Source organism: Sciurus vulgaris (assembly GCF_902686455.1).
Source record: "Sciurus vulgaris genome assembly, chromosome: 8".
Lineage (NCBI taxonomy): Eukaryota > Metazoa > Chordata > Mammalia > Rodentia > Sciuridae > Sciurus > Sciurus vulgaris.
The window spans coordinates 16332470-16355770 of NC_136468.1; the positions used below are offsets into that span (position 1 = coordinate 16332470).

General features: G+C 36.3%; 1 protein-coding gene across 1 annotated transcript; it reads right to left on the minus strand.

Annotated features, from left to right (window-relative positions):
- Positions 1 to 1249: 1249 nt before the first annotated feature.
- Positions 1250 to 23283, minus strand: LOC306667480 (intraflagellar transport protein 56-like). Its single transcript, XM_079150142.1, has 8 exons — positions 23171 to 23283; positions 22570 to 22707; positions 20216 to 20308; positions 18295 to 18409; positions 16272 to 16321; positions 8683 to 8828; positions 7632 to 7803; positions 1250 to 1363 (listed from the first exon to the last, which is right to left on the minus strand). Exons 1-8 carry the CDS (start codon positions 23171 to 23173, stop codon positions 1265 to 1267), a joined length of 816 nt encoding a protein of 271 aa, XP_079006268.1. The 5' UTR covers positions 23174 to 23283; the 3' UTR covers positions 1250 to 1264.
- Between the last annotated feature and the right edge of the window lie 18 nt (positions 23284 to 23301).

Below are 23301 nucleotides of genomic sequence, written 5' to 3' on the forward strand. Positions count from 1 at the left end.
ACAAATGCTCTTCTGAAATAATAAAGTTCTGTTTTTAATCCTTCCATATATAATTGTCAGGACTTCAGCAAGTGAAAATCTTTATTTGCTAAGACTCCATGATAACTCTTAAACCTAGCTTTGAACCAAGGAGAGCTTTACCACTGAGCTACATCTCCAGGGATTTTTATATTTTATTTTGAGACTAGGTCTCACTAAGTTGCTTAGAGCCTCTACGTTCCTGAAGCTAGCTTTGAACTTGCAATCCTCCTGCCCCAGCCTCCTGAGCTGCTGGGATTACAGGTATGTGCCACCATGTCCAGCTCTAGTCTTGATCCCACTCCAAGCTGAATTCCAACCTGTTATCTCAAATGTATCATTCTCTATAAAAATATAATTGAACTTATAAATTAGTTTAGAACTGAAAAGATTAGAGGCAGGAGCCCATAAGAGAAGCTATCCAAATAAAACTTTATCTTTGATGGAGACCTGACCTACAGAAGAAATGAAATTAATGTAAGTCATTGCAAAGAAAGAATTATTAGGGTTTAGTTACTACTTGATACTAGAGATAAAAGGAAGGGGAGAGTCTAAAATAGCTGTGGTTTTCAGCTTGGGGACTGGAAGAATCAGTGCTAAACAGAAATCAGAAGGAAAAGATAAAGTTATTATTATCACCATTTTTAGATGAGGAAACTGAGACTTGGCAATATTACATAATTTACCCAAAGTTCCCAGGTATCTGAGTTGAAAGCAGCTGCTCTGCATCTTACTACATTACATGGTCAATAGAATCAAACTTAATCTGAGCTCAGATTTTTTTTTAAAACAATGGCCATCATAATCTAGCCCTAAACTCAACCACTCTGCCCAGCTTTAGGATTCCCCAGTGCAAACTTACTTCTAGTAAAATCAGTGTGTTTGCAATACACTGATGTCACTGCTATTCAAGGTCCATGTCCTAGACTAGAAAGAACCCACTAAATCTTGGCCATCTTTCCAAGACCAGAAAATCTTCACCATTTTTTCTACCCACAAGGATATGTTTGTCTTTGCTCAAAAACCAAACATTTGGATCTACAGTGCCTTGAGCTACCTTCCAAAGGTAATATATTCCTGCTCTCCCAAGAAATATTTCCTTAAGGAAAGGGACTGATATCCCTGATTTCTCTTTTCTGAGTAAGGAGACAGTCCTTTGAAGAGGACCAATATATGTCGGGGCATCTCCTTTTATTCGCCTTTCTAGTTGCTGGGATGTACCAAAGTAGAGTAGGGCTGAAGTCAGTCAAGACGGGAAACCATTATTCACCAGATTGTGCCTGATGAGTTCTTTAGCAAATTCAAAAGACGAAGAAGCATTGTCCATCAAGCTTTTGAGTTCTGCCTGAAAATTAAAAAGCAAAGATTTATGAAAATAACAAGTTTATAGCTCTTATGCCACATATTTATATAATAATTTCTATTTTACAAAGAATTTAACATGCCATTTCATTTGATCCTTATGACTCTGTCAGTGTAATTACTATTCTTCACATTTTATAGATGAGCACAGTGAGGCTTATAAAAGTAGAGTCTTGAATTTCATACTAAGTGGCAAGTTTGAAAAATAGCACATTCCTAGTGTTAGGTTTTCTTTCAGTGCCAAAAGTGATAAAGAGTAAAGCCTTTAACAACTAAGTTCGATTCTTCAATCTGATCATTTCATCTATATCCTGATTCTCGTGGTTCCTCCTTCCTGCTAAACTGATTTTTATTTACATAATGTAATTCAAGTGTCTTTTCCCTTTTGTCTTATCTAGGATAGCTCTTCTGTTTTCTCTTGTCCCCCTTGATTCACTGTAGAACAAATGGTCAGTCATTTCCACAGGTCTTCACTAAGTCCTTAGGCTTATCCCCTTCTTTAACTTTCTGCTATTTCTACCTTATCAATCCATATTTTTTAAAAAAATTATTAGCTTTTTTAGTTATATATAACATTTGGATTCATTTTGACATAATTATAATAGCATGGAATATAATTTGCTTTAATGCAGTACTCTTTCTCTCTACTCTCTACTCCTCCCTCCCCGTTCCCCTCTGTTTTTTTTTTTTTTTTTTTTTTGGTACCGTGGATTGAACCCAACAATCTTCCTCTTATTCTTTTTCTACTCCCATTAGTGGATAGTTAAGATGTTCTGGATAAAATTGTTAAAATTCTTGATATTCTCACTGTCCTCTACAAACTCATTCCACTTGATCTCAGCTGGGAGTGCACATCTCTTTAGCAATCTTTTCTTTCCTTTCTTCCTTTCCCCTTCCCCTTCCCTTTCCCTTTGTGGTATTAGGGATTGAACCCAAGGCCTAACACGTTAGGCAGGAACACCATCAGTGAGCTACACCTGCTCCCCATCCTTTTATTATTTTGTCTTGAGACAGTGTCTTGTTAAGTTGCCCAGGCTGTCCTCAAATCTGAAATCCTCAGCTGGGATGATAGGCGTGTACACCCAAGCAACAATCCTTTTATTAATCTCTTCTTTGTTCACCACAGCAATTCCGAAGTTTTGGATAATACTAGGCTAGATTAGCAGGATTTTTGGGGGTTCCTTTTTGGACTCAAGATCCATTTTATACTCTTAAAAATTACTAAGGAGCTCAATGGGCTTTTGTTTATGTGAGTTATAGCTATTGATATTTATCACAAAATAAATTAAAACAAATTTTTAAGTATTTGGTTAATCAAAAGAGCAGTAACAACTCTACTACATGTTAACATAAATATTTTTTATTTTAATAAAATTATATTTGCCAACAAAAATTTAGTGATAGAAGTGGCTCTGTTTAACATTATCGAGAAATCTCCTTAATACTATCTAGCTTAATTAATATAAGATGAATAAGTAGGCAGGGCCAGCAAGGACCAAAGGTGAGACAAGAGAGCTGCCTAGGGACACAATGTAAGGAGGTGCTTTGTGCAAGTGGCGTGAGTCCCTACACTTAAACTCCATTCCCGGGCAGCCTGCCTGCCCTATTCTCTCCTAGCCCTCCTCCAAGGCCCCTACATGGGTTTCAGGGACCTTTGGGCTCCCAGATAACATTTTTTAAAATATTATTATGTTTTTTATACCTTTATTTTACTTGTTTATTTTTATGTGGTGCTGAAGATTGAACCCAGTGCCTCACACATGCTGGGCAAGCGCTCTACCACTGAGCCACAACCCCAGACTGCCCAGGTAACATTTTGATGGCCATGGGGCTAGATTATTCAAATTACTGCTCCTACTGGGGGGGAAAAACTTAAAAAATAGAGAAATTACTAAACCATTTTCTTAAGCATACCAAAGAGATGATAAGGAGCTGTCAGGTCAAAAACAAAGGAGAAAGACTAAATCCAGAGAAGTAAGAAAGCACAGAAGTCATTTTTTACTCTGGAATCAGAACTTCTACTTGATCATCTTACCAGGCAAGAAGGACAAAAACAAGGCCTAGGGCCAGAACAAGGTGGGAAATCTAATAGGAGATCCTTGCCATGATCATCTTGGATTCCAAAGAGCCACATGGGCAAGGGAAGGATGGAACAGAACTAGAATAAGCCTTGTGCAGAATTACAGCTCAGTTAGAATCCTGTGGGCAGTTAGAATCTCAGTCCTTGGCTTTGGCTTAAGGTAGTCTCAGTCTGATATTTCTACCAAGCACTTGGTGGAAAGAATACATATTATTTAGAGAGGAAAGTATTCTCATTGCAGGCCTTAAGTTATTCCTATAAGTAATTTTTCAAATACTATGTCCAGCACATCAAGATAACCGGAAGGAAGGAAGGAAGGAAGGAAGGAAGGAAGGAAGGAAGGAAGGAAGGAAGGAAGGAAGGAAGGAAGGAAGGCTTCGAAATCTGAAACATTTTGAGTACTGGTGTGTTTTTCAGATTAAGGATGCTGAACTGGTAAAGTCTATGCAAATATTCCAAACTTCAAAAAACTCTGAAACTTAAAACTTCTGGTTCCAAACACTTTTGGATAAAGGATACTCAACCTGCAACAAAATCTAATGGCCTTTTTTGCAATCTTCATCTTTATTGGTCTCTTTTGCATATCCTCCTTCTTTAAATGTAATTCTCCTTGTCAGTCATACTTTTAATTTCTCATTCAACCAACATACAGTTAGTATTAACTGTGTGCATACACTGTGCCTGGTCCTGGGTTACAAATGTCAAACAACTCAGTCCTTGCCCCCAGTAAGATTGTCTAGATTGAAGTAGTAGTAACTATCAAATGATAAGCATGATGATAGAGACACGTATGCCAAAAGCAAAGAAGAACGAACCTTAAATCTGCAGTAAATTTTAGTGATTAAGTCTCTAGGCTTTAGAGTCAGTCATATGTGTTTGAGACCTGAATTTGCCACTTATTATGTTAGTTGTGTAATCATTTTTTAAAAAAATATTGTTTTAGATGTTGATAGACCTTTATTTTATTCATTTATTTATATGTGATTCTGAGAATCAAATCCAGAGCTTCACACATCCTGGGCAAGTGCTTTACCACTGAGCCACAACCCTAGTCCAAGTTGTCTAATGTTGGCAAGTTATTCAAAGTACTTTAAGAGTTAAATCTATCATTACAGATTATTTTAGGTCAGAACAGATTATTTTAAGAACAGAACACCACTAGTTTTTTTGATAAACTGAACCATATAATACAGAATTCATTTTACTGAAACTAGAAAAATGCCTGATTTAATAAGAACGCCTTGTTTGCTAGGTGTGGTAGCACATACCTGCAATCCCAGTCTCTCAAGGCTGAGGCAGGAGGATTGCAAATTTGAGGCCAGCCTCAGCAACTTAGTGAGGCCTAAGCAATTTAGTGAGACACTGCCTCAAAATAAAAAATAAAAAGGTATAGGGATGTATTCAGTAGTTAAGCACCTCTGGGTTCCATCCCGAGTACAAAAAAAAAAAAAAAGCCCGGTTTAATAAGATTATCAAAATTAAATAAAAACTATATCCTATTGCTACCAAAATGAGGTTGCATTTGTTTTTTGTACTCTCCATTCCATACCCTCTCTCCCCACTACCAAACACTGCTGTACTCAGGGGTGACTCCATCTGTTCAAGTGTGTCATAGTGCTCCTTGTAATTACTTTTTTCCATAAAATTTGTTTTGATACAGTTAATTTGCTGGTTTAAATATCTACATCTATACATCTATGTGTAGATGAACATCCTATTATCTACCTAAATGTATACATGTGAATATGTGTGCACACATGTGTGTGTATATGTTGTGTGTATCTACATATAATGTTAAATTGCTTTATGTTAGTTAAAATGTTATTACAATTATGTTTTAGGGCTGGGATTGTGGTTCAGTGGTAGGGCGCTTGCCTAGCACATTTGAGGCACTAGGTTTAATTCTCAGCAACACATATAAGTAAGTGAATAAAACAAAGGTCTACCAACAACAACAACAAAAATTTTTAAATTATATTTTATTTAAAATATGTTAACCTAAGACCCTTCACCAAATAAAAGAAAAAGTAGGCCCAAATCTCCATCACATTGCTTAGGACCAGACTTCCTTAACAAGACACCCATAGTGCAAGAAATAAAAGCAAGAATCAATAAATGGGATAGATTCAAACTAAAAAGTTTTTTCTCAGCACAGGAAACAATTAATAATGTGAAAAGAGAGCCTACAGAGTGGGAGAAAATCTTTTCCACACACACCTCAGACAGAGCACTCATTTCCAAAGTTTATAAAGAACTTAAAAAACTTTACGCCAAAAATACAAAGAACCCAATCAATAAATGGGCTAAGGAAATAGGCAGACACTTCACAGAAGAAGATATACAGGTGATCAACAAATATATGAAAAAGTGCTCATCATCCCTAGTAATTAGAGAAATGCAAATTGAAACCACCCTAAGATTTCATCTAACTCCAATTAGGATGGCTATTATCAAGAACACAAGCAATAATAAGTGTTGGCGTGGATGTGGGGAAAAAGGCACACTCATCCATTGCTGGTGGAGTTGCAAATTGGTGCAGCCACTTTGGAAAGCAGTATGGAGATTCCTCAGAAAACTTGGAATGGACCCACCATTTGATCCAGCTATCCCACTCTTTGGTTTATACCCAAAGGACTTAAAATCAGCATACTACAGTGATGCAGCCACATCAATGTTCACTGCAGCTCAGTTTACAATAGCTAGATTGTGGAACCAACCTAGATGCCCTTCAGTTGATGAATGGATAAAGAAACTGTGGTATCTAAACACAATGGAATATTATTCGGCCATAAAGAAGAATAAAATTATGGCATTTGCTGGTAAATGGATGAAGTTGGAAAATATCATGCTAAGTGAAATAGGCCAATCCCCAAAACAAAAGGCCAAATGTTTTCTCTGATAAGTACATGACAATATATAATGATGGGGGGATGATGAGGAGAAGAGAAGAATGAAGGAACTTTGGGTGGTATAGAGGAAAAAGGGGAGGGAGGGGGTGGGGATGGAAAAACAGTAGAATGAAACTGACAGTATTACCCTATATATATGTATGATTACATGAATGGTGTGACTCTACATTGTGTACAACCATAGAAATGAAAAGTTGTACCCCATTTGTGTACAATGAATCAAAATGTGTCTGTAAAAATAAATATTTTAATAAAAAATAAATAAATAAAAATAAAATATGTTAAATAAAAGGTGATGATAATGTATGGTCTCCTGTTTTCTCTCAATTTCCTATAAAAGTAGGCTACACATCCTTTATCCATAGGCTTGTCAGGAAAATTAAATAATGGATATGAAGTGTTCTGCACAGTGCCTATAAGTTAGCCAGTTTCTCATTATTTATAAAATGTCTACATGCTTATCTCTCGGGATAACCCTGAAGAGAAGTTGAGGTGACTAAGTAGAGGAGGGAGTGGTTGCAGCAGAGGGAATGGAGTGTGTGACACTGTGGCAGAAAGAGAGTAGGGCATGCCCAACAGGCTCAAGGACTGGAGTGGGGAGGACAAGAGGGACTAGAGTTGGGTAAACTATTCAGAGGGCCAAAATCAGAGGTGAGGGGCTCTTGGACTAGAGCAGTAGCAGACAAGAACCGGGGGACTGATAAAAAGAAATTTCTAGAATAAGTAACTGATAGGAACTGGCAGATGATTATATGGAGATGAAGAAAAGAGTGACATATGCCCCAAATTTCTGATGTGGTTTACTGGATATGTATTGGTGACATTCATCCACATAGCCACAAAGATATTTCAGAGGAAGAAGCTAACACATTTGGTTTTAAACATATTTAGGTTAACGCAGGGCATCTAGGTCAAATTATCTACAATAAATTAGACATAACAGAGAATTCAGAAGCCAACATTTTAAGAATGGCATCTGATAAACAAAAATATTTATACAATTAGGTTCTTAGAGAATCATGCTGGCAATGACCAGGGATATTAATCAAGACTTGCAGATAACAGGTGCTGGAGTTGAGGCTCAATGGTAGAGCGCTTGCCTGGCATGTGTGAGGCCCTGGATTTGATACTCAACAGCACATGTAAATAAAAAAAAATTTTTTTAAAGAAGAGTTATAGATAACAGAGATCAATGAGTAACTTAAAAAGTATAAAGTAACTCAAATCAGAGTTCAGTCAATTAGAAATAGTTCAATCACTACCTCAGCTGCTTTGCCATTGTAAAGGCGAAAATGATTACAGGCCTTCAGATTGAGTGCGATGGTACTATCAGGAATTTGCTGAAGGTAAACAGCCAAAACTTCTTGAGACACATCATAGTAATCCAACTTGTAGTAGCAAAGGGCCACATAAACATTGAGGGCAAGGTATTCCCTATTGGAGAAAAGAATTAACAGTTAACAGTCTATACCTCACAGCAATGTCAAACTACGAGCTCAAATGCACAACACGGCAAAGAGAACAGGTCAAGATGTGCCCTGAAAGAAAGAAGACAAGATGCAATCAGCACAATTTTTCCTCCTTTTGCATTGTAATATTTGGGTATGTCAATATAAATAGAGTAAAAGATGGGAACTAGAGAGCAAGGGAAAAGTTCAGAATATTCATACTGAAAAATTAACACATGCTATAACTGAACATAAAACAAAGGGCACCCCATAAAGAGAAGGGACAAAGAAGCTTGGAAAGAGGTCAAGTGTTAAATGATAAAGTTGGGATGCTAATTCTTAAAAACGGTTTGTTTCTAATTTTGTCAGCAAGTTACCTACAATGTGATCACATCATTGAGATTGACCCATCTAGACCATGAATGTTCAAAAGGGGTATTATCACTACCAGAGGTAGTGGTTTTTATAAAAGCTGTTTTTTTTTAAAGTTGATTTTTATAGGAGACTGAAAAAAATCATACTAATTTTGTGGGTAAACATAGACGAACATATAGTACATAAACATGTTATTCATATATAAGATATACTTACACATACATAGACATATACATATTAAAATCTCATGGGGGGGCAATTGGAGAAAAAATGTCTACAAAGTCTCCTTAGAAGGGTAATAATGAAAAAGGTAGAGAAATACCAATCTAAACAATATCTAAGTAATTCATAATTGTATCAGATTATCAACCAAACAGATTTGAACATATAGTGCTACTAGATCCAAAGGACATTGGTCTTCAGCCAAACTTGTCATAAAACAAACTAACAAAATGAAAGACATTTCAGGTAGGCATGAAAGGACACAGACCTGTTATCTAGCAGTATTCGCTTATATATGTCGATAGCTTCTTGATAATGAGACCGCATATAATGGATTGAGGCCAAACTGAGTTGGTCTTCTGTGATATCCTGAAGATTTTGATGAAAATTCATCAATTTTTTCTCATCATTAAACTAAAATTGTGAGAGAGGAACAGACATGTAAAGATTCACATTAGTGTAGTTAGAGAAATCAATACCTATGTGATACAGATTTGAACGCCTCTTCTGGCCACTGTGTTTCTATTTTCTATTTCCCTTAGGCTCTGTGTTTCTGTGTTTTTCAGTCTCTCCAGAGAAAGAATGGAAATAACCTCAAGACAGAGCCTTGGCAGCGAAAAGTCTTTTTTTTTCCCCCCTTCGAGTACTGGAGATTGATTCTAGAAGCCAGAGGTGCTTTCCCACTGTGCTACATCCCTAGCCCTTCATATTTTTTATTTTGAGACAGGATCTCCCTCAATTGCTGAGGTTGGCCTCAAACTTGCAATCCTCCTGCCTCAGCCTCCCAAGTCACTGGGATTACAGGTGTGTACCACCTTACCTGGCTAGAAAGTCTTCAAATTACAGTTAATATTAATTACCTAACTCTCCACCCTCATCCACTTACCTTCCTTTCTCTATATTTTTGTTCTCTCCACTCTCCCTCCCCCCAACATCTCTGCCCTCCTCCTTTAACAATTTATCTGGTATTGTATAATTCTTTCTTCTTGGTGGACAATATGTAATCAAAATGTATTTCTCATTGTGTATCTTAGTGATTACAATTTTTTATCTAGATTTTCTGTTCTAGATTTTTTTTCATCCTGTCTTTAGTTACTATGTATTGTTCAGGGTGTCAGAATTCCATTCTAATCTTGTATATTTATTTTATTAAATGGCAGCTGCAAATAATGGCTGCCTTTTGCTTATACCTGGGATAGAACAGATACATTTTGATAGTGACTCTTTATATACAGATTACTCATGCCTGCCTGGTGTAAAATTGGCTTATTTGCTTAAAAATTTTTAAAGAATCTGTGTCCACAAAACAATAAATTCTGAAGCTGACTTTTAGTTTGGTCAGTGATATATTAGAGATAATCTTTCTTCATGGTGGTAGATACTGAACCCAGGACCTTGTCCATGCTAGGGTGAGCTCTCTCACTGAGCTACATCCCTATCACCTATTACAAGTAATTTTGTAAATTACTGTTTAATTTGTAAAATAAATATTAATGATGTCACCTAATGAATGCCTAAACTATAGTCTATAGACTACATTCTAAACTCTGACTTGGGAAAGTCTTTATTGAGTCTAATTTTTCTTACCTGCCTGCACTCTGTTTAATTTACAATATGCATTTTTTAAAAAGTTTCAAATGATACTATTTCCTGAGACATCAAAATTGGAAACAATTCAAATGAGAAACAATAGGAAAGTGATTAGGTGAATTAATGACACATCTGTTAAACAGAATGCTGTGAAGACATTAAAGTGCAGGACAGAGTAGTGAGGTTCCAAATTAAAATGTTATGACAGCACAAGACTAGGAAAAAATGGAGACAACCTATTCCATCTACTCAGCTTCAATCTTCAGATCTTCAATTTGCTGCATGTAGAAATGGGAATTCAAGTTTTAAAATTTTCCAATTTTTCAAAAGTCAGAAATAAAGTGTTTGTGTGACATACCCTATTTTTAAATATAAAAATTTGGAGTGCTGTTTTAGAAACACATCTGTGGTGCATTTTCAGCCCGTGAGATACCATTTACAATCTCTTCTCTAGAATATCTTGTGACATGAAAAAATGTATGAGACACTTTTAAGTTTAAAAACCTGGTTATACAACAGCATAAATATTATGAACCAAATCTGATAAGCATTCATATATTTTTAAAAGATATGATTTTAAAAAAACTGGAAGAAAAGAGAACAAAAAATAATAGTGTTATCTTTAAGTGGCAGACTTATAAGAAATCTTGATTTGTGTGTGTGATTTTTTAATGATTTTTCTAAAAGTGCTATGATGAACATTCATTATTTTTGTAATCAGAAGAAAAACAAATAAAATATATTTCTTAAAACTGAATTAAAGCCAAGTGTGGTGGCACACTCCTGTAATCCCAGCAGCTTGGGAGGCTGAGGCAGGAGGATCGAGAGTTCAAAGTCAGCCTCAGCAAAAGCAAGATGCTAAGCAACTCAGTGAGACCTTGTCTTGAAATAAAATACAAAATAGGGCTGGGGATGTGGCTCAGTGGTTGAGTGCCCCTGGGTTCAATCCCTGGTGTGCCTCCTCAAAACAAAACCCCAAATTAAAGACTGCCATTTTTAATAATGGCAGAGTAGTTTATAGCACAGTCCTCTCACCAAGAACAAGTAGAAAAGCTTGAAAACTACTAAATACCTGTGTGAAGGCATCAGAAAGCTACCAAAATAGTGAAGACTTCAGACACCAAGATCTCAAAGAGAATTTAAGGCTGGGCATGGTGGCGCAAGCCTGTAAGCCCAGCAGCTCAGGAAGCTAAGGCAGGAGGATTGCAAGTTTGAGGTCAGCCTCAGCAACTTTGTGAGGCCGTAAGCAACTTAGTAAGACCCTTTCTCAAAATAAAACATAAAAAGGGAGATGTGGCTTAGTGGTAAAGCGACCCTGTGTTCAATTCCCCGTACAAGGAGACAAGAGAGAGACAGAGAGAGAGACAGAGAATATTTAATGGACAAGAACCCAACAAGGCTATCAATTAGAACCACTGGAAAGGTACTCTAAAAGGTAAAATGGAAATAGACCAGCCTTCATAAAAACTGAACACCAGCTTTAAAGTAGTGAAATTCTACACACAAATCAGTAGATTTGCCCCTATCCTGTGTGCCTGTCAAAAACAAAAGCAAATTCCCTCTGGAAGAAGAAAGAATTATCCAAAGTCTAAAAATTATCCATATATATTTTCTCTTTTCTTCTTTTTCTTTTTTCCTCCTCCTTCTCCTCCTCTTTCTCTTCCTCCTCCTCCTCCTTCTTGTTGTTCTTCTTTTTTTTTTTTCTTCTCAGTACTAGGGATTGAACCCAAGGGTGCTTTATTACTGAACTATATCACCAGTCCCTTTTTGTTTTTTATTTTGAGATAGGGGCTTATTAAGTCACCAAGCCTGGCATTGAACCTGTGATCCTTCTGCCTTAGTCTCCTGAATAGCTGGCCTTCTCTATTTTGCAGGGGCAGGAACTGGGGACTGAACTCAGAGGCACTGAGCCATCTCCCTAGCCCTATTTTGTATTTTATTTTGAGACAGGGTCTCACTGAATTGCTTAGCACCTCACTTTTGCTGAGGCTGGCTTTGAACTCTTGATCCTCCTGTCTCAGTCTCCCCAGATTACACCTGGGGTTATAGGTGTGCGCCACCATGCCTGGCCTGGCCTTCTCTATTTTTATATACCATAGCCAGCATTCAATGCAACATTACCAAGCTTACCAGGACACTTATCTCCATTTCCTCTAACACTCCATGTACAGGACACTTAGCTCCATTTGACCAAAACCCCAAAATCAGTTATTGGGCGATTAAACCATTAGACTTATTATACATGGACTTTGAATATCTGTTATTGATAGGTTTTAAAAATTAAATTAAAAATTGGGGAATTTAAGAGTTGGAAATGGGCTGGGGTTGTGGCTCAGTGGTAGAGCACTTGCCTAGCATGTGTGAGGCACTGGGTTTGATACTCAGCACCACATTAAAAAGATAAATAAAAGTATTGTGTTCATCTATGACTAAAAATTTTTTTAAAGAGTTGGAAATGTTAAAAATGAAATGTAGGGGCTGGGGAGATAGCTCAGTCAGTACAGTGCTTGCCTTGCAAGCACAAGGCCCTAGGTTTGATCCCCAGCACAGCAAAAAAAATAAAATAAAATAAAATAAAATAAAAATATAAATTTAAGAAATGAAGAACACAATAAAAATTAAGAACCAAGTAGATGGATTTAATAGATGATTAGATATTACTGAAGAAAGGTTAGTAAAATGAAAAAAAATCTCTACAGTAAAATGTGAAAAAGTGTTTATATGCAACACAATGAAAATGTCTATATATGTGCATATTATTAGTGTTCTAGAAGGAAAGTATGAGACTGAAGAAAAATTTGAAGAGTTAATAACCAAACAGTTTTCCAAATTAAAAAAAGAAGGAGAGGTGCTAGGGATGTAGCTATGTTAGAATGTCTACCTAGCATTCGTGAGGTCCTGAGTTCAATCCCCAGTAGGAAAAAAATTTTAAAAGACGCAGCTAGAAACATCATAGGAAAAGTGCTAAGACCCCAAGATAATGCATAAAGGCGTGTTGGTGCACCCCTGTGATCCCAGCAACTTGGGAGGCTGAGGAAGGAGGATTTGAAGTTCGAGATCAGCTTCAGCAACTTAGTGAGGCCCTGTCTCAAAATAAAAAATAAAAATGACTGGGAATGTAGCCCAGTAGTTAAGCAACCCTGGGTTAAATCCCCAGTAACCGCCCCACCAAATAATATATATATGTGTGTGTGTGTATATGTATGTGTGTACATGTATAGGTATATATAGAGATAGACTGTGTGTGCCCATGTATGTACATATGTATGTATGTGTATGTATATATACATGTGTACATTATATACATGCATATGTATACATATAGCCAAGAGGTATAAAATTTTGTATATTTGTGTTCTCTTTCCACCCCAATCCCACTCCTGATTGACTAGATAAAGCCTCATCTATTTTACTGGTTTAAATTTTTTTAAAGCCATTGAAGAGAAATATGGAATTTTAAAAAATCAATTCTAGGGCTGGGGAGATAGCTCAGTTGGTAGAGTTCTTGCCTTGCAAGCACAACGCCCTGGGTTCGATCCCCAGCACAAAAAAAAAAAAAAAAAAAAAAAAAAAAATCAATCCTAAAGAATACAAGAAAAAAAGGGGATGTAGATTCATAGTGACAAATAGGAAATGAATAGTACAAGGTAGTTATTAAGCTGACCATATCAGTAAATACATTAAATTTAGGAAATGAATCAAATACTGGAAATTTTTAAAATGAAGATTTCAACTGGATTAAAAAGCACCAAAACTCATTTATATACTATTTATAAGGAAGACACTTGAACTATTAGGACGCAGGAAGTAAAAGGATAAAGAAAAACAATAAACACTAACCAAAACAATAAACACTAACCAAACCATCTGTGCAGCTACACAAATAGACAAAGAGGGAGTTTTAGAGATAAGGAAAGACATTTCATGATAACGAAATCTACTAGAAAGACACAAAAATTCCAAATCTGTGTACTTAATAACGGATTTTGAAAATCATATCAAGTAAAAATTGGCAGAACTACTAAAAGGAGGAAGAAGCAAAGAGATAATTACAGTGCAAAAAAAATTTTTTTTTTTTTTTTTTTTTTTGCGGTACTGGGGATTGAACCCAGGGCCTTGTGCATGCGAGGCAGGCACTCTACCAACTGAGCCATATCCGCAGCCCAGTGCAAAATTTTTAAAATTTTTAAAATTTAAAAAATAATTATTCTTATACTGCCTATAGGTGATTTGATAAACTTTCTATAAAACAATTTAGCAATATCAATGAAAAGATTTAAAGTTATTCATACCCAATAAGTCAATAAGTTCATTTCTACAATGTTTGAAATGATATTTTACAACTAAAAATTAGAAACTATCTAAAAATCAAATAAGTAGGAAATGTAAATAAATTATGGCACATCCAATGCATATGATGGAATGATATTAAACCATTTAAAAATTGGGTTTGAAGCCTATTTAGTGATGCAGAAATAAGCTCATCAAACAAAGGTAAGTGAAAAAAAGGGAAATACAAAAATAAATATTCAGTATGAATCTGATTCTGCACAACAAAGTAACAGACAGATAAATACGCATATAAAAATTATCCTGAAAGATGCCATCAAACTAAAAGACTCTGCAAAGCTCAGGAAACTATTAAGAGCTTGAAGAGAAAGCCTACAGAATGGGTGAAAATCTCAGCCACCTACTTCTCTTGTAGGGGATTAATATCCATAATATACAAGGAACTCAAAAAAGTTAACATTAAAAAATAAATAACCCAATTAATAATGGGCAAAAGAACTAAACAGAAACTTCTCAAAGAAGAAACACAAATGGTCAACAAATATATGAAAAAATGTTCAACATCTCTAGCAATCAGGGAAATGTATATCAAAATTGCATGTAGACTTCATCTCACTCCAGGCAGAATGGCAAGCATCAAGAATATAAACAAAAATAAAGGTTGGTGAGAAGGTACACTTGTACAATGTTGGTGGGGCTGCAGACTAGTACAACCACTCTGGAAAGCAGTGTAAAGATTCCTCAAACAACTATGTATGAAACTACCACAGACCCAGCTATCCCACCCCTTGGTATTTTCCCAAAAGATCTAAAATTGGCACACTAAGCGATACAGTCATGTCAATGTTTATAACAGCACAATTCACAATAGCTAAATTATGGAATCAATCCAGATGCTTGTCAATAGATGAATGGATTAAGAAATTGTGATGGGACTGGGGTTGTGGTTCAGGGGTAGAGTGCTTGCCTAGCATGTGTGAGGCACTTGGTTCAATTCTCAGCACCACAAATAAATAAGTAAAATGAAGGTCCTTCAACAACTAAAAAAGTACTAAAAAAAGAAACTGTGATATATAATACACACAACACACACACAATGTGTTCTACTCGGCCATAAAAAAGAATGAAATTATGGCATTTGCTGGTAAATGGATGGAAATGGAGAATATCATGCTAGGTGAAATTAGCCAGACTCAGAAACTCAAAGGTCAAATGTTTTCTCTCACATGTGGAAACTAGAGTAAAATAAGGGAAAATGGGAGGGAAGGATAGAATAACATAAAGAACCAATGAAATACAAATTAACAGATGAGTAAAAGAATGTCTAATAGAGGAAGGAGAAAAGGAGAGGGGCTGGAGGATGGGAGGGGAAAGGGGGATCATGAACTGAAATTGATTTCCATGCATGTATGAATTTGCTGGGATGAACTCAACTACTATGTATAACTATAAAGTTCTAATAAAAATATATTCTAAAGGAGATAATTCAAAAGATTAAAAGGTAGTTATTTTTAATATGGTAGATATTATTTCTTTTGCTCATTTTCTTACTTATATTTTGTTTGATAAAATAAATGTATATAACTTTTATATTTTAAAAACTTAGAATTTAAAATACGACATTATAATGATCAAAATTACTGCCATAAGGCAATTATGAAAAGTGTATGTGAGTCAGAGCAAGGTACCTCTAAGTCTGTTTCCTAAGAGATGATAAGATAGTTGAAACACATTGACCTTCTTAAATGACTGCTGTGTAAGGAGAGCTAAAACTTAACATCTCTGAATAAATTAGGAGGGTAAAGAACATTGATGGGGGAGACAATCCGATAAAATTAACATCTATATTCCACTTATTCTAGAAATACTGTTAACAGGAATTTATAGTTAATGCCTTTCTCTACTGTTAAAAAGAAGAAAGTCAGAGAAAAATACCGTTAAAACAAAAAAATTTTTTTGAAATGAAAACATAAATACCTTGTGAGCCAAATGGAAGAGCAGGCGGTTTTGGAGTCGACTTTTAGGAGCTAAAAAAAAGATCCAAGTTGGTTGTTAAAAAATTCAATAGTCGATGGCACTTAATACCTTGTAAGAATAAAATGATACTCAGATGAATCTCCCTAAATCCTTATCTATCTGATCCTGAGATGTGTCTAATATAATGAATATTGAGTCTGATCTCCACCTGAAGTAGTAGCAGCAACATCAAGAACAAGAGAAATGCTCTAACATCTGCTCTTCCCACCACTTTTTCTCTCTGATTTTGTTATATTCTCCAAGAGCACACACTCCACACAATTAAAACAGCAGCCCACTTTCATATTGTTCTTATATTGAACCAAACAGTGTTAGTGGACAACTGTGGTCATCTCAGGATGTGCATGAATCCACTATCATTCAGTTGTCAACCCAGAATTCTTTTTCAATTCCTTTTTGAAATCTTCTTTTCCACAATTATACTGCCATATCTTCCTAAGTAGTAGCCCAAACTTTATCTCAAAGGTCTTCTAGCATAGCAATGTACTACACTTAAACAGGAAGCCACACATAAAGGTCAACATCTTTCCAGTTCCAAATATCCTCTGTACTCCTAGAAATTTTTCCAGTTCTGAACACTTAATTCTTCATCTCTTTTACAAAAAAAAAAAAAATCCTATTTTAATGCATATAAAAGAAAAAATATTTTTTGAAATAGAGATAGCTACCTTGATCACTTTTATGTGTCTAACACTCTTCTAAGCACAAAGTCTAGAAACATGAGATACAGTAAACACATTAAAGGACCTTATGATTAAATTAGGAAAAACTTCACAAATATGAAACACTGGGTACAAATTACGAAAGGCTTCAAGCTGGGTATGGTGGCACATGCCTGAAATTCCAGTGGCTTGGAAGCCTGAAGCGGGAGGATCGCAAGTTCAAGGCTAGCCTCAGCAACTTAGTAAGTCCTTGTCTCACAAGAAAGGTAAAAAGAGCTGCGGATATAGCACAGCAGTAAAGTACCCCTGAGCTGGTAAATCCCCAGTATATATATTTTTTTAAGAAAGGCTTCAAGTTCCGTTTTTCCATGAAGATTAATATGTATGTAAACACACACACACACACACACCTGTCTTCATATCTTTGTATGTGAATGCGTATGAATTATACCCTGGAATGTATTCTTCCCTAACAAATTTCCTAACAAATAGTCCCTTATCCATTTCTCTAAATTTCATTGAACTTAATTTGATTTATCCTCTAATTATCCTTATTCTTTTCTCCCATGTTTCTCCTTCTCCTTACTCTTGTTTACAAATTTGAATGCAATCTCCTGAGATGACTGTCATGACAATAAGAAGGCACAGGGGAAAAGGTCTCTGGATTCCTCAAGTTAAAGTTACTGGGTTTCTGATTCAGAAATTGGGAAAGAAGCTATGAATCTGCAGCCGTAAGAGCTTACATACCTACACCTGACTACTGTACTACCAAGAGCAAGATTGTCCTACTGTGACGGGGCCTAAAAGATACCTTCCCTTTCTCTTCTCTCATCCTTCTACTTTGGGGATGTAGCTTCTTGGATGAAGGCTGATGGGAGTGGGGGGTACTAATGTGAGGGTGAGGGGAATTAACTCTTCCTTTAAACATAGATCAAATCCAATACACATTCCCCCTGTGGAACTGGGGATCAAACTGGGGCCTTTCATGGAGCTACACCTCAGCCCTATTGTTTAACAAGAATTTTTTTATTTTTTTAATTGTAAGACAGGGTCTTGCTAAATTGCTCAGACTGACCTTGAACTTGTGATCCTTGTGCCTCAGTCTCCCAATTAGCTGCAATTATAGACATGTACCACCACACTCAGCTCAAATTCAGTATTTTTTGAAAAATAAATCTACTTTTTAGTTTTCTAAAGCTAGTTGGTTCTTGCCTCCATGATAAATAAAAGAAGCTTTAAAAATCTCCAAAATGTCTCTTACTCTTAGTGAAGAGTATCAAATATAAAAAGAGTTCATTTACCTTTAAATCCAGCTGCTTCGGCTTGTTTATACATCCCAAGGAAAAAGTAGGTACAGGCTAGGTTCACCCAGACTTCAGGATTGCAATTTTCCTCTTTTGTTGCATTTTCATATTCCTGAAATACATGTTAAGTATTGATCTCATTTTGGCAGTAAAGCAATTGATAGACCAACCTTTTATAAGGAACTAAGATTTCTTACTGAGATAGGGCACCTTTACATTTAGAGAATCTGACCAACTCCTCATTCTATACTGAAAAAGTGAGATACAAAAGCTGAAGCTCAATCCTACCCACGCAGGGCTGTTGTTCATTTGTTTACACTAGGTTTCCCCATTCCGCTTTTAACACTGACAATAGGCTAACAAACTGCGGACATGAAAAACAACAAAAATATTTTATTTTTGCTAACTTAAAAAGACATATAAAAGTAAAATACTTAGGTTCAATTAACTTAAAATCTGATAGCTTTAATACACTTAAATTTTATTTCATTCTAGGGCTGGGTATGTGGTTTAGAGATAGAGCGCATGCATAGTATACATGAGGCTCTGGATTTGATCCCTAGTACTACCAAATAATTTTTTTTTCACTTCATTGTACTTATTTCTCAGTTTTGGTAATTTTTGTTAATTTGTCTTTGTTTTATTTTTCTAATTTTTTTTAGTTGTAAATGGACACAATACCTTTATTTATTTATTTATTTATTTATGTATTTATTTACTTTTATGTGGTGCTGAGGATTCAGCCAAGTGCCGTACACGTGCTAGGCAAGTGCTCTACCACTGAGCTACAATCCCAGCCCTCAATTTGTCTTTATGTTAAAAAAAAGGCATTAAATTTCTTAAGGATGCTTTCTGAGATTCACTTTCTTAACCACATTTTCCACATAACTTTCCTGGTTTTTATCAAATACCACTGTTTATTTTTGTATTACATTTGGGTTACTTTTTTCCCTATATCTTTCACAAACAGTAACCAGTTTATTCTGTCCTTCTCACATCTTTCCTTCTCCTTCAAGAATCTTGTTTCCTTTGTTCTTCAACTTACCTCCTCATTACCTGGCCTTGAATATTTTTTTGTTATGCAGAGTCTTCAAATTCTTTTAGGTTACATTTTGAGTAAGAATATGTGGGAAATGTTTCAGCATTTTCATTTATAAATCAAAACTGCTTGACAAAAAGCATCTATAATTTTATTGAGACCCATTCTCCTACATAATAATCACTGCAGATGGGTAGGGTTTGCAATGATCAAGAAAAATGATTACCCAAGAAATTATACTTAAAATAATAATAAAAAAGATTACATAAAGATTATACAATCTTGTCTATTATCTGAAAATAACCAAGTGAAATAAAAGTGAAATTCTTTTCAGAAAAGACTGATGAAAGTTTTTGTCAAAAGTGTTCAATATTTCTCTTCTAGAGATTTGGGTAAGAAATACTAATTCCAGATGACAGTATAGCTCAATGGTGGAGTACTTGCCTAGCATGTTCAATACCATCCTAATGCTAATGCTAATGTTGTATTAGTACACATGTTAAAGTAAAAAAGCAAACGAGACACATACTCATATGCTGGAATACATATATAGATTTCATTTTGTGTGTGTGTGTGTGTGTGTGTATGGTGCTGGGGATTGAACCCAGGGCCTTGTGCTTGTGAAGCAAGCACTCTACCAACTGAGCTGAATCTCCAGCCCCCATATATAGATTTCTGAATCAATAAATTAAAAAAGAGTCAGTGGGGGTTTCTATTAATGAAACAGAACTGGAGAGGGTAGATAGGGTGATTCAGTTTTTCTTTTTTACTTTGTTTTCCTCTTCATTGTTTGAATTTTACCTTGAGTAGATATTATAATACAAAGTTTAATAACATTTTACACACATTCCTGTTAAGATTTTTTACAATTTTACTAACCTCCAAAGCTCTCTTGTAGTCACCCAGATGAAAAGCACAGTATCCAATCCACAAATTAGTATCCTCTTCTTGTTCTCCAACATGACGTTTAAACTTCAGGTTTAAAGTTTGTTAAAAAAATTATGAAAAACTTTCAATAGTAAATCCTCTGTTTTAAAAAATGCTATATTAAGTTACTAATGAATTATCAGCAAGCTAAGTAGCATATGCAGAACAAAATATAGTTTAATTAGGCCTCTACTTATAGTACTCAGCACAATTATTTTCTAACCATCACAGAAATTTATATGTTCAAATATTTCACACTTGTTTTTCTATATTTATAGACACCTTACTCCAGAAAACATTGAGTTCTCTAATAACTCTGGATGATATGTATGGAACAAAATAATTGTGTGAAATGTTTAAAGCCAAAGAATTGAAGGTCAGAGAGGCTGAGCAAGGAATTTAAGATCACACAGCCAGCACATGTGATGACAGGGACTTAAAAGTACTGTCTGCCTCCAAAGCCCATATTCCCACCCTCCATGCTTACTGCATTCAACCTCATACCTCCACATGAGCACACACAGATTTATTAATAGGTTATAACCCTTCCCTGAGGATAAAGTACTAAATCATTCTACTACCCTTGACCAAGCTAGTTTACCTAAAGGAGTTACAATTTACAGAAGACTAGCTTCATTTATGTTCACCATGAACAAATATTTATAAGTTACTCAGCCAATAAAAGAAAAATTCTGTTTTGCAGGAATAGACTGAGACTTTGAAAGAGGATTGTGAATTAGCATGGTAAGGTGAGTTTTTTGTTTTTTGTAGTGAGTCAACACATGTTCATAGAGTATCACCACAGTGGCTTAGTCATGACAGGAGGAAGACATCTCTTTGATACATTTTTGTCTGTGATCAAAATTTACTCTTCTCACCAAATGCTATGAATTTAAGTATAGTGCCTTAAATCTGGAGGAATTTTTGAAGAATTACCCCTGAATTTGCCCCCAGGAATTCCCTGAGGCCATGAAATTTTTTAAATTCCAAACCATAATAGTTACCATTCCCCACTCCAATTAGCTACCTGAGAATGTAGGCATAGAGCAGAGTTTTCCTGCCAATTTAAAGGCAGTCTGAAATACAATAAGGAAAATGTCATTGCCTTAAAGAAAGAAAACAGAATGACAAAAATAGATTTATATAATCAACCCACTGGTTGATAGAGCTAGAAGTTCCCTCCAAGTCAATCTCTGCAACTGTAAAGATGAGTTGCCACCAAAAAAAGCTAAAAATTGAGCTCACTGCCAGAGTACTACTAAGACATGGAAGACTGAGAAATATATTTAAGTTAATTAAAACAACTACTATAGACAGATTCATAGTAATATAGCAAGAGTAATATCTGGGAGAAATGACTGCAGCACCACACAACCAGACATGCTGGCCAAACTCTTCATCTTCTGGTGTGCTCCTGCACTCTCCTCTAGCGTCTCACAAAACAGTTTCTCAAAGTACAATCTCCATCAACCATCTCCATTAGAAGCACTTAGACTACTTACTTAAAATGCAGACTCCTGAGGACTGCTGCAGACCTAAAGAATCAAAATTGCTAATGCAAGAGTCCAGGAAGACACACATTTTGGTAACTACTCTGGGTATTTCCAATACATATTAAAAGGTGAGAACTACTGGAGCTGGGAGTGTAGCTCAGTGGTGGAGCTTATGCAGGATTGCTGGATGCAATCACCAGCTGTGTGTGTGTGTGCGCATGCACAGGGGGTGGGGTCAGCACTACTGTCATAGAGATTTGAAAGGCTTTCTGGGGATACAATGTTTTTTAAAAATAAACATAGTAAATTGTTTAAATTTGACCCAAATTTCATTACATAATAGAATCCATCATAAATTGCCCAGGAGTTAGGATAAACAATGTGAGAAATGAAACTGTATTAAGTGTCACTGCATATTTTTAGGTTGAATCTACTATCTGTGAAACTAGACACAATCAAAGTGGCCCTTAAGAAATAAGTTGTTGGGCTGGGGTTGTGGCTCAATGGCAGAGTGCTTGCCTAGCATGTGCCAGGCACTGGGTTCTATTTGTAGCACAGAATATAAGTAAATAAAATAAAGGCCTACTGCCAACTAAAAAAAATTTTTTAAAGAAATGTTATTTTTAAATTCATCTTTAGTCAGGTTCATAGTTAACTTGGAATCTGCAACCTACCAAATTTACTAGGTTCTACCTTGAAGAAACCCCATAATGTATCCACCTGTTAGAACAACACAGCAACCAGAATTCACCTGAACATTCGCCTATAGTCTGGTATTTACCGAATCAAGAAGTAACCCTCTTTGGACATTACCTCCAATAGGGTAATAGCGCCAGTGAAATCTCTTTGTGAAAGTAGCTCCTCTAGTTTTGGAATCTTCCTACCTTTCTTCTTTCTTTTGTCAGAGTGCGGTAGTTCCCCGCCTACAGCAGGCTTGGCCCTTGAGAGCATCTGTAAAAGAAACAACAACGACAACGGAATGCTCCAGTTTCGATGGTCGTTTTAAACTGAGAGAGAGCGACAGCTCCACGATTTACTAGTCAAATCCTTAACAACAAACTCCAGGGAAGCCTATTCAAATCCCTTTTGAAGCACTGCATTTTCCTAAAAGGGCCATCACTCTGTACTTGAGCCGAACCCAATAGCTACTCCCAACTTCTTTATCCACTGGAGACGTTTCCACGCAGATTCTGTCACCTCGGCCTCCCCTTGCTCTGCTCTCCATCCCCTGTGCAGCTCAGGTGGGGGAAATGGAGAAGCAGGATGGAGGAAAGCATGGAGGCATTTAGGTCTGCACCGCTCCCTGCCCCCGTGGGGAACGCAGGGAGGCTGACACACCTGGACTTCGCCCCAAAGTGTGCTGGGAGTCTCTGACCTCCAGCCCGGGACACCTTTACTATTCAGAGCCACTAACCATCTTGGCGTCGGTCCTGTGAGCCCTCTGTGTGGACAGACAGCAAAGGCCGCGCCTCCGCTGGGCGCCGCATCCACACAGCTAGCTCGGTCTCCACGGCAACCCCGCCGGGCGGCCGGTCCGTTTGGGAG

Bases quoted from the DNA above. Each gene is read 5' to 3' on its own strand.
- LOC306667480 (XM_079150142.1), bottom strand. The intron at 16,322-18,294 runs GTAAATGAACTC...TCTTTTTTTTAG, and splicing joins CGAAGCAGCTGGATTTAAAG to CTCCTAAAAGTCGACTCCAA. The intron at 7,804-8,682 runs GTCTGTGTCCTT...TTTCTCCAATAG, and splicing joins CGAATACTGCTAGATAACAG to GGAATACCTTGCCCTCAATG.